At 43.7% G+C, this 11769-nt stretch overlaps 1 protein-coding gene across 1 annotated transcript; it reads left to right on the top strand.

Moving 5' to 3' along the window:
• The first annotated feature begins 540 nt into the window (after positions 1-540).
• LOC129855526 (phosphoglucomutase-1-like) lies at positions 541-11412 on the top strand. Its single transcript, XM_055923290.1, has 11 exons — positions 541-865; positions 3363-3525; positions 4038-4181; positions 4450-4575; positions 6520-6710; positions 6934-7088; positions 7825-7940; positions 8146-8281; positions 8600-8783; positions 9098-9232; positions 11152-11412. Exons 1-11 carry the CDS (start codon positions 620-622, stop codon positions 11239-11241), a joined length of 1686 nt encoding a protein of 561 aa, XP_055779265.1. The 5' UTR covers positions 541-619; the 3' UTR covers positions 11242-11412.
• Positions 11413-11769: the final 357 nt, after the last annotated feature.

The following is an 11769-nucleotide window of genomic DNA, read 5'->3' as shown; positions in this document are numbered from 1 at the left end:
GTGATTCTAACATGTATTGACTAAGGGGTGTGAATACTTATCTAAATGAGATATTTCTCTATTTCATTTTCAATACATTTGCAAAAAATTCTAAAAACATGTTTTCACTTAGACATTATGGGGTATTGTATGTAGATAAGTGTGAAAAAAAATATTTCATTCATTTTGAATTCAGGCTGTAACACACATTCAAACTAATTCCATGGAGAGCCTAGTTTCTAAATTCATGAATTACGGTCACTAATTAGTAACGAACTCCCTTCACCTGGTTGTCTAGGTCTTAATTGAAATTAAAATAAAAAACCTGCAGACACTCGCCCCTCTGTGGAATGAGTTTGACAGCCCTGTTGTAAAACAACCAAATGTGGAATAAGTCAAAGGGTATGAATACTTTCTGAAGGCACTGTACACTGTGGCGTCCAACATCTTGCATCCTTACTTACAAAGCGAAATATGGTTTCCTTCATGCACTGACAGGCCTAAATTCAAATTGGAGTACTGTCGTTTTAAATGTAAAAGTGGGCGGGATCCGATCAAGGGGGACTTGTGGCAGGCTGTGGGGTGCATTCGCCTCCATTGAATCAGCGGATCACACGGGCTGTCAACTTTATTTGGGAAAATGACGAAAATCACAATAGTCAAAACCAAGGCATATCCCGACCAGAAGCCTGGTACGAGTGGCCTGAGGAAAAGGGTGACAGTCTTTCAAACGAATGAGCACTATGCAGAGAACTTCATTCAAAGCATTATTTCTTGCATCGACCCAGCGGAGCGTCAGCCTGGACTGCTCGTAGTGGGAGGAGATGGAAGGTTTTTCATGAAAGATGCCATTCAGTTGATCATCCAGATCGCCGCTGCTAATGGGGTCAGTAATAATTCTGTCATAGTCCAGCTGTAGTTCCTAAAACATGACTTTTAAACCTAGGCCTCACCCTCAAACGTGCATAGCATCAGCAGCTAGCCTAGCATCTTTGACAGCTCCCGGTATTGACCAGTGGCAGCTCCAATCGTTTATACATTGTAACGCTTCTGTGATTGTGTTGAAGTTGGCGGATACATTCATTTCAATTGCTGTCATGTAGACTAAAATAACTATCAGCCTGAGCCTACATTTGCTTAAACTATATTAATTTGGAATATATAGGCCTAGATGACAATTCTCTCTCATATCAAATCACAAGCATAGGATCATTTTAAAGAAAGTATTGGATCCTCATTGACTTTGAAGTTCACTGACGTGCAAGCCCCCATGTATCGGAACGTGATAGGGGTCAGTGGAGTTCTTAGACTGTCTCTGGTGCTAAATGACCCCGCTGATCTTTCGATGAAGTGCACGGAGATGGCATGTTAAATGGTAGGATACCCTTGCCCTTTCCCCAGGTGACGCAAAACAACACAACACCATCCGGTTCCCCTTATGTAGCATATCCAGTCAGTGAGCACTCTTCCTTGCCATGAATATTTAGTATACAAACAAAGATAACGGTTCTCTGCAAGTTTGTAATAAATCGGGAAAAAGTGCAACAGCGAGGGGTTATTTTATTAGGAGAGACTGTTTTTGGATGTCAGTGTCACGCACAGCCGTTCGTTCTGTTCGTTCCCTCTGCGACTTTAGAGGAAGGCGTGGTGGCGTGCTGTCACGTAGCCCTGCGGTTTGCATTACAGAGAGATGGGCATTTGGGTACACAGGCACATCTTGTTAAACTAGACACACAATGACCTCCTGGCTGAACACGATGTACAGACAAACCAACGTCATTATCACACCATATAGCTCCAATCGGATCTGTCCCATTATGATCCTACACAAAATGAACATCATGATCATCAACTCCACTCTGTCTGCATCATATTCACGATGAGTAATGTATTGCTGCGTTTCATTTGCTACCCGTGTCATCTTAACTTTTGATGTAGGCCTATTAGGTGGGTTAAAGGGGATGTTACCCGGATGTAGTCACAGACCGACAATAGACTGATGATGAAAATAATAATTTGGGGAGGGTTTATATTTGTCCTGTTACGGGAAATGTGTTTCTTACATATCCCAACTCCCCCTGAGAGACTCCCCAGGCCCAATTTGGGTTAAGTGCCTATTTTATTTTCTTGTCAGCTCAAGGATTTGAACCAATGACCTTTCGGTTACTGGCCAAACGTTCTAACCTCGAGGCTATATGCTGCCCAGCAGATTTCGCAATATTGTAAACACAATATCCTAATAAACCCCCGAACATGGTTTACTTTCCATACTATCCCGTGTTGCTCAGTTGCTTGTTGAGCTCCCACATAGCAGCCTGACCTCACCACTGGCATGTTGAATCAGTATACTCCTCTCGTATTTTCATCCTCACACTGTGTGTAGACTGAATGGGTGAATGTAATGAAAAATAAATAGGATGTACAGTGTGTAAAGGAGTCTACAGTGCATTCACTAAATGTTGCTAGTCATACAAAAGCTGGCCTCAATCTTCGGTAAGAAAGATGTCCAGTTATGTTTAAGATGTTTACTGGAAATATATTCACAGGGGTTTCAAAATGTGTGTGTGTGTGTGTGGTTTTCTGAAAGTACAGAGTAAAGAAATGGTAATTAGTATGCAATATTGGTACAATATCAGGATATAAGCATCAAGACAATATCACAGCGGTAAAATAATAAGCAACTATTAGAACAGTAAGGCATAATGACTATGACAGTTATATTGCACCGTTGATTAACATAGGCAAAACCTAATTAAAAAGCTCCACAAGGGGGCAGGGCAGAGCTATACAATGAACAGGCCAAAGGGCCATGATGACCACTTCAAGGGAGTAAAAGAAGCTAGCGATTCTCTGACGCCATAGTAGCATACAGAATGCAGAACTAATGGAGAAATGGACTTCAACAACATGAACAGAAAATTATACCATAAAGGCTATGAAATGAGTACCTCTCGTGTCTGCGGTTATAATTAAAGAAGACGGGCTACACATTCTCTATACATGTACCAATTATTGGGCATGAGGCCGCCACGTGCAAATCAATTCAATTAGCTAGCAATGGAAAATAACTTAACTCTGTGTGCTTGGGTAGAAACAACAGCATAATTACAACAAGGAAATGGTGATACAAATTATAAGGTACTTACTGTTGCAGGTATGCACACATGTACAAAGTTATTATCAGTAATGAAACAACAAAAGACCAGGGGGGAAATGCGCTGCTCCACTCAACAGGTTCTGACCAGAGAATATGCAAATGTGGCACGCGCAGAACGGCAGGGAATATTCTACACAGTATAACATATATTAAAAAATGACATCAGAGAAAGCTGATTAGCCCATTGTTCTCCCCGTCCCTCGCTTTCTCTCCTGTCTCCATGTAGATCGGCCACCTGATCATCGGTCAGGATGGCATCATGTCCACCCCTGCTGTGTCCTGTGTGATCCGCAAGCTCAAAGCTGTGGGAGGAATCATCCTCACGGCCAGCCACAACCCCGGTGGCCCCAACGGAGACTTTGGCATCAAGTACAACATAGCCTCCGGAGGTGAGATGGGAGAGGGATAGGAAGGAGAGCGACGAAATGGAGAGACAGGAAGGGGATGGGAAGGGAGGAGAGAGACTGGAAAGAGAGACACAGGAGGGAGAAAGGGAAAACCCACAGAGGAAAGAGACCGGTGTGAGATAGGAACAGGGGATGAGACTGTGCTGGAGGGTAACGTTTAAACTTCACTGACCTTTGATGAAGATTTACATTTACAATTTAGCCATTTAGCAGACACTCTTATCCAATGCATTCATCTTAAGATGGCTAGATGGGACAACCACATATCACACAGTAAGTCATTTTTTTCCCTTCATAGTCGGCAAAGTCAGCTAGTAAGGTGGAGCATGTTTCAGGATAGGGTGCGCAGAGCAATGCTGATATACTTCAATCGATAATTTGAAGACAAAGTTTAGTATACATAGTGGTGGAGTATGGCTGTTTTACTGTATTGCATAGCATTTCTCTAACCTCTTCCTTATCCTCCTCACCCTACTGTATGTCTCTGCCCCCAGGTCCTGCTCCAGAGGGAATCACAGACAAAATCTTCCAGATCAGCAAGAGCCTAACAGAGTACCACATCTGCCCTGACCTCAAAGTGGACATCTCCAAGATCGGCAAGCAGACTTTCGATGTGGACACGTTCAAGCCCATGACAGGTATTGAATGATTGGACCGGATTAGCTGGGTGTCAGATCTCAACTGACTGTGATGGGTTAGCTTGGAGTCCAAATCTGTGAGAAGCTCACTGGTACAAATCCTTGGGCAAGCCACTGAAGTTCAGGTGTTATTGCAATCAGTAAAGCACTGTGATCTAAAGTATGTGCATATGCAATATAGTTTTATAATTTGTCTGTTTTATCCTGAGTCTACAAAATTGCTACAGTAAGTCTTATCAATCCCAACTCTGCTGTTTATCCTCTACAGTGGAGATTGTGGACTCTGTGGAGGCCTACGCTGAGATGCTGAGGGGAATCTTCGACTTCCATGCCTTGAAGGGGCTGGTGTCTGGAGCCAATCACATTAAAGTCCGTCTGGACGCCATGCATGGAGGTATGGATCACGTACTGTAGCCTACCTCTCTGGTGCTGGCTGCTGTATGACACCTCCACCATCTCCCATGTTTTGTATTGAATTGGCTTTTATTTATTTACATGCATACATACAGTTGATGTCGGAAGTTTACATACACCTTAGCCAAATACATTTAAACTCATTTATTCACAATTCCTGTAAATATTCCCTGTTTTAGGTCCGTTAGGATCACCACTTTATTTTAAGAATGTGAAATGTCAGAATAATAGTAGAGAGAATGATTTATTTCAGCTTTTATTTCTTTCATCACATTCCCAGTGGGTCAGAAGTTTACATACACTCAATTAGTATTTGGTAGCATTGCCTTTTAAATTGCTTAACTTGGGTCAAACGTTTTGGGTAGTCTCCCACAAGCTTCCCACAATAAGTTGGGTGAATTTTGGCCCATTCCTCCTGACAGAGCTGGTGTAACTGAGTCAGGTTTGTAGGCCTCCTTGCTCGCACACGCTTTTTCAGTTCTGCCCACAAATGTTCTATAGGATTGAGGTCAGGGCTTTGTGATGGCCACTCCAATACCTTGACTTTGTTGTCCTTAAGCCATTTTGCCACAACTTTAACTTCCTGACTGATGTCTTGAGATGTTGCTTCAATATATCCACATCATTTCCTACCTCATAATGCCATCTATTTTGTGAAGTGCACCAGTCCCTCATGCAGCAAAGCACCCCCACAACATGATACTGCCACCCCCGTGCTTCACGGTTGGGATGGTGTTCTTCGGCTTGCAAGCGTCCCCCTTTTTCCTCCAAACATAACGATGGTCATTATAGCCAAATAGTTATATTTTTGTTTCATCAGACCAGAGGACATTTCTCCAAAAAGTACGATCTTTGTCCCCATGTGCAGTTGCAAACCGTAGTCTGGCTTTTTCTATGGCGGTTTTGGAGCAGTGGCTTCTTCCGTGCTGAGTGGCCTTTCAGGTTATGTCGATATAAGACTTGTTTTACTGTGGATATAGATACTTCTGTACCTGTTTCCTCCAGCATCTTCACAAGGTCCTTTGCTGCTGTTCTGGGATTGATTTGCACTTTTCACACCAAAGTACGTTCATCTCTAGGAGACAGAACGCGTCTCCTTCCTGAGCGGTATGACGGCTGCGTGGTCCCATGGTGGTTATACTTGTGTACTATTGGTTGTACATATGAACGTGGTACCTTCAGGCGTTTGGAAATTGCTCCCAAGGATGAAACAAACTTGTGGAGGTCTACAATTTCTTTTGATTTTCTTGGCTGATTTCTTTTGATTTTCCCATGATGTCAAGCAAAGAGGCACTGAGTTTGAAGGTAGGCCTTGAAATATATGCACAGGTACACCTCCAATTGACTGAAATTATGTCAATAAGCCTATCAGAAGCTTGTAAAGCCATGACATAATTTTCTGGAATTTTCCAAGCTGTTTAAAGGCACAGTCTACTTAGTGTATGTAAACTTCTGACCCACTAGAATTGTGATACAGTGAATTATAAGTGAAATAATCTGTCTGTAAACAATTGTTGGAAAAATTACTTGTGTCATGCACAAAGTAGATATCCTAACCGACTTGCCAAAACTATAGTTTGTTAACAATAAATTTGTAGTGGTTGAAAAATTAGTTTTAATGACTCCAACCTAAGTGTATGTAAACTTCCGACTTCAACTGTATGTATGTATGTATGTATGTATATAAATATTTATTTTTTAAATGATGTCTAAGCAAGGTAGATGAACTAGATTCCTGCTCTCAGTACTGTTTGTATCCCCAGGACAAACACCATTTTTGTCTTTAGGACTGTGACATGTTGTCCAAATGAGTCTAATCTCTTAAATGCTGTTTTTAGTTCAGTTAGATTCCCAGCACACACACAATGCACATCCACACCCCTATACATAATAACCTTTACCCTCTCGCCCCCCCTCTCCACAGTGGTTGGACCCTATGTGAAGAAGATCGTTTGTGAGGAGTTGGGCGCTGCCGCCGATGGTGCTTTCAACTGTGTCCCCAAGGAGGACTTTGGTGGTCACCACCCAGACCCCAATCTGACCTACGCTTCTGACCTGGTCAACGCCATGAAGGGAGGAGAGTACGACCTTGGAGCCGCCTTCGACGGGGACGGTGTAAGTAGACAGTCGGGGGGGCTGTGGGAAGCCTGTAATTGAAACTATTCCTTGCATGACTGGTGTTCCCTAGTGTCAGTAGAACCCGTCCTTGAGTCAGCCCACAATCCATCCAAACGTCTTCTTTACCTAGTCTCTACTGCACTCTGTTCAGATGCTGATCCTCTCCTCCCTTCCCCTCCCCTCTTCTTCCCTTTCCTCCCCTCTCCTTTCTGCTCCACAGGATCGTAACATGGTCCTGGGAAAGCACGGCTTCTTCGTCAACCCATCGGACTCTGTGGCCGTCATCGCAGCCAACATCACCTGCATCCCCTACTTCCAGAAGACTGGGGTCAAAGGTCTGGCCCGCAGCATGCCCACAAGCGGAGCTCTGGACAAGTGAGCCTAACGTCCACACACAGTCCGTTCATAGCTTCTTCTTGGTTGTGCATTAAATATTTATTTATTAATGTATCAAATGTTATTGGTCACGTACACATGGTTAGCGGATGTTAATGCGAGTGTAGCGAAATGCTGGTGCTTCTAGTTCCGACAGTGCGGTGATATCTAACAAGTTATCTAACAATTTCCCAACAACTACCTAATACACACAAATCTAAAGGGGTGAATGAGAATATGTACATATAAATATATGGTTGAGCATTGGCCGAGCGGCATAGGCAAGGTGCAATAGATGGTCCCAGCTTTGATGCACCTGTACTGACCTCGCCTTCTGGATGGAAGCGGTGTGAACAGGCAATGGCTTGGGTGGTTGTTGTCCTTGATGATCTTTTTGGCCTTCCTGTGACATCAGTAGCTGTAGGTGTCATGGAGGGCAGGTAGTTTGCCCCCGGGACAGTGCACATTAATCAGCATTTAAAAAAAAAATATATATATATATAACTATGCAAGTCAGTTAAGAACACATTCTTATTTACAATGACGGCCTACCGGGGAACAGTGGCAGATCGACAGATTTTTACTTTGTCAGCTCGGGATTCGATCCAGCAACCTTTCGGTTACTGGCCCAATGCTCTAACCACTAGGCTACCTGCCGCTCCTAGTTTCCTCATCAGTGTTTAAGTGCAGGAGTTAGGACATGAAAATTAGCTCTTTTGCTCTCTCTGTCCCTCAGTGTGGCTAAAGCCCTGAAAATGAATCTGTATGAGACACCTACTGGCTGGAAGTTCTTCGGCAACCTTATGGACGCTGGCAAGCTGTCTCTGTGCGGAGAGGAGAGCTTCGGCACTGGTGAGTGAGGGATCCACATTTTCAAGTAATATAACATCCAGATCTAGCCTGTTTACTATGGCCCATCAGCTCAAACATTTTGATAAATCGAATTGATGGTATTACTTCGTTCCAGTCAGTTGGGCAAGGCATTCTGGTGAGAGGTGCTAGCACATGTCTTAACCACCACCCTTCTTCCCCTCCTCTCTTCGTTGTTTACCCCCAGGCTCTGATCACATCCGTGAGAAGGACGGCTTGTGGGCGGTGCTGGCCTGGATGTCCATCCTAGCCCACAGGAAGCAGAGTGTGGAGGAGATCATGAAAGACCACTGGAACAAATTTGGCAGGAACTTCTTCACCAGGTAAGTCTGGGATGGACTCTTCTACTCTGTTACCCTCCAGTGGTGAGCTAGAGAACTACAGTCTATCTGGATCAGGGCCACATTCTGTAGGCCTTTGTTTCTCATAGAGTATTGGAGTGCTTATAGAACTATTTGTTAGGCTTTCTTTTATATCAAGTTCTTCGATGATAGCCTCCATAAATGTACACATTTGTTAAGGTGGTCCATTTGACTATTTTAACGCCACTCGTCTCGTGGCGTATGCACACATTGACAGTTGAGAGCGCTTATTTAGTCTTCCTACTAAGACCATTCCCCAACCCATCCAATCTACACCAGGTATGACTATGAAGAGGTGGACTCAGACAAAGCCAACACCATGATCAAGGAGCTGGAGGCTACGATGTTTGACAAGTCCTTTGTGGGCCAGAAGTTCTCGTCGGGAGATAAAAGTTATGAGGTGGCAGTCTCTGACAACTTTGCCTACACCGACCCCGTGGACGGCAGCGTCTCCAAGAACCAGGTTAGAGACAGGACCCCCCAGGGGGGCGTCTCGGCAGAGGCATTGCAACATGCAATGTGGGGGATCTATTTAGTCAGTATAGTTTGATAACGAGTGATGGATATTTATAACAATTTTGTTAATCGAAAGATGACCATCACATTGGATGATTGATCCTCCCTATTTAGGGACTTGAAGTATCACCAGAGGCACTTGCATATTGTACCTTGAAAAATGCCATTGTTGTTGCTCCGTATTTCCAGTAAATTGACTTTCATAAGTCATTTCACCATAGTCATCATATAGTCAGGTTTAACTCTCTCTCTGTCTCTCAGGGTCTGAGGATCGTCTTCTCCGACGGCTCCAGGATCATCTTCCGTCTCAGTGGGACAGGCAGCGCCGGGGCAACCGTCAGGCTCTACATAGACAGCTATGAGAAAGACCCCGCCAAGATCTACGGCGACGCACAGGTGAGACCTGAGGGCTGAGGAGCAGCTGGGGGTCTTCCGATTTGGATGATGGAATGTGACAGGGCACAGTGGGGGAGCCCTTGCACTTGTCATGGCGGCTCGACGGGAGATGAAGTATTTACACACACACTTCCAAGGTTTGTTACGTTGTCAGAGGGAATAGCCCTCAAAAGGCTTCCCCTCAGCCCGGAGGGGGAGGCCTGGAATCTGGACCTAGCAGACAGCTTGTTTAGAGTTTTATTTAACCAGATTAGTAGTGTTGCGATTTTTTTTAAATAAATATTTTTCAAGAGAAACCTGGACCAAGACAGCAGCATGAACGCATCAGTTTCAGACAAACAGGCGGACCGAAGATGCATCAAACCAGATGAAGATGCATCAAACCAGATGAAGATGCATCAAACCAGATGAAGATGCATCATGATAGAAAAAGCAGCATGTCAGTAAAGAACATGTACACGACACGAGTCCGGAAAGAAACAAGTGCAATACGTCAAGTTCCAGAATCAAAAAAGGTTCAAGGTAAACAATATGCATAAGGCAACGCCAAGTAGTTACTTCGGGTGACAACTAGGAACAAATACATTTCTCAACAACCTGTTAATCTGGTTGTCCTTGGAGGGAATTCCAAGACCAGGGGGCTGAGTAATGAAAATACTTTTTTCCCCCCCATGCTCTGTTCTAATGTTCGGCACTGTCAGTATAAAACAAGATTGGGATCTGAGCTTTTATCTGTTTTTATTTTCGAGCTAGAAGAGAGGATGGATAAAATGGCCTTTTAAGTAATAATGTACCGGTGCTTGAGTCTTGTTGTTGCTATGTCCAGCCGACAGCACTGTAGAGATCACAGTGAGGAGTTAGACATCTGGTTAGTGACTAAATGAAGGGCTGCCTGATATACAGAGTCAAGAACCTTTAGTGAAGCGCTTGAGGATTGCACATATAGTATCATCATAGTCCAACACGGCGAGAAAAGTACAACGAATCAACTTTGGTGGCAAAGGGAAGGAAAACAAGCTTTGTGCCGCTAATAAAATTCTATACACAGCTTGAGTTTCCTGACAAGGTTTTCTACAAGGGTGGTGAAGCTCAACTTCTCGTCCACCCAAACGCCCAGATATTCGTAGGCTTTAACTTGCTCTATGGACTGCCCTGCCAAGGTAGTCATGACATGGTTTTCAAAGTGTTTAGCATTGGAAAATACCATTCATTTTGTTTTTAGAGGAATTCAGCGTAAGCTTCAAACCGTACAGATTCTGTTGAATGATGTTTAAAAGCTGTTTTGAGCTTTTTCAAAAGCCAGTCAGACTGCTGCCACTTGAAAAGAGAAGTGTCATCTGCATAAAAATGTACATCAGCTGTCTCAATCAATGTTGTTGATTATAGACCATAAACTAAAATTGATCCTTGAAGCACATCTCTGAGTGCATCTCTGATGTCAGACTTAACAACCATTTGCCTTGACACGTTGGGTCGTCAGGTCCAACAACCGTGCCTTCCAGAATTCCTAGTTGACTTGAGAGGGAATGTTTGGCTAAGAGTTTAGTCATGGTTGATATCAGAGCCAGGAAGAAGTGGGGGAAAAGGAACCATGGAAAAAAATTAAATTAAAATAAGTACAGATTTGACACTTCATCAAGTGTTCTAGGCAGGAGGGAGAATGATAGAGTATGAAAGGCAGACTGGCAGAAGGGGAAGAAACTCCCTGATAATCATTTTGGATAAAGAGGCCCTCTGAAACGGATTAATTCCGGCTCCTTCACCTTGCTCACATATCTGAAAGGTTTGGATTAATGAAAGCAATATTGCAGATGCTCGGCTTGGCCTACTCGAGGGCCAGGTGGAGTTCTTTGTTAAGACTGTAACGGGGAAGGGGTTATGGTAAGGGGCTGTTGTCTAAGGTTGACTGTCTTCCTCAGGTCATGCTGAAACCTCTGGTGGAGATTGCACTGAAGATCTCTGGGCTCCACGAGAAGACCGGCCGCACGGGCCCCACTGTGATCACATAGACTGACATGCTCTGCCACACCCTTCAAGGTGCCTCAGTCCTTTCAACCGTTCAACTTGTGCCTACCCTCTGACTTCCAGAAGAACAATCTCACCTCTACCCTAATGTCCAAACAAAGCCCTCAAAGCTAACACTTTCATTCACCATGAATAAAAAGTCCATACAAAAAAACTATTGTTGCACTCGTGTATTTATTTTGGAGATATCAATATGTTTTTCATTACAAACTGGGTGGTTAGAGCCCTGAATGCTGATTGGCTGACAGCCGTGGTATATCAGACCGTATACCTTGAGTATGACAAAACATTCATTTTTACTGGTCTAATTACGTTGATAACCAGTTTATAATAGCAATAAGGCACCGGGGTATATTGGCCATATACCACACCCCCCTCGTGCATTATGGCTTAAATATACAGTGCATTTAGAAAGCATTCACACCCCTTGACTTTTTACACATTTTGTTGTTACTGCCGAATTTAAAATGGATTCAATTGTTTGTCTGTCACTGGCCTACACACAATAGCTT

This window comes from Salvelinus fontinalis, chromosome 5, assembly GCF_029448725.1.
Source record: "Salvelinus fontinalis isolate EN_2023a chromosome 5, ASM2944872v1, whole genome shotgun sequence".
Lineage (NCBI taxonomy): Eukaryota > Metazoa > Chordata > Actinopteri > Salmoniformes > Salmonidae > Salvelinus > Salvelinus fontinalis.
Note: the sequence above shows the minus strand (reverse complement) of the source record. Positions and strands in the feature narration are given on the sequence as shown.

Coding starts and splice junctions, on each gene's coding strand:
- LOC129855526 (XM_055923290.1), top strand. CDS start 620: ATGACGAAAATCACAATAGTCAAAACCAAGGCATATCCCGACCAGAAG. Junction 866..3,362: donor AGATCGCCGCTGCTAATGGG/GTCAGTAATAAT, acceptor GTCTCCATGTAG/ATCGGCCACCTGATCATCGG. Junction 9,233..11,151: donor AGATCTACGGCGACGCACAG/GTGAGACCTGAG, acceptor TGTCTTCCTCAG/GTCATGCTGAAACCTCTGGT.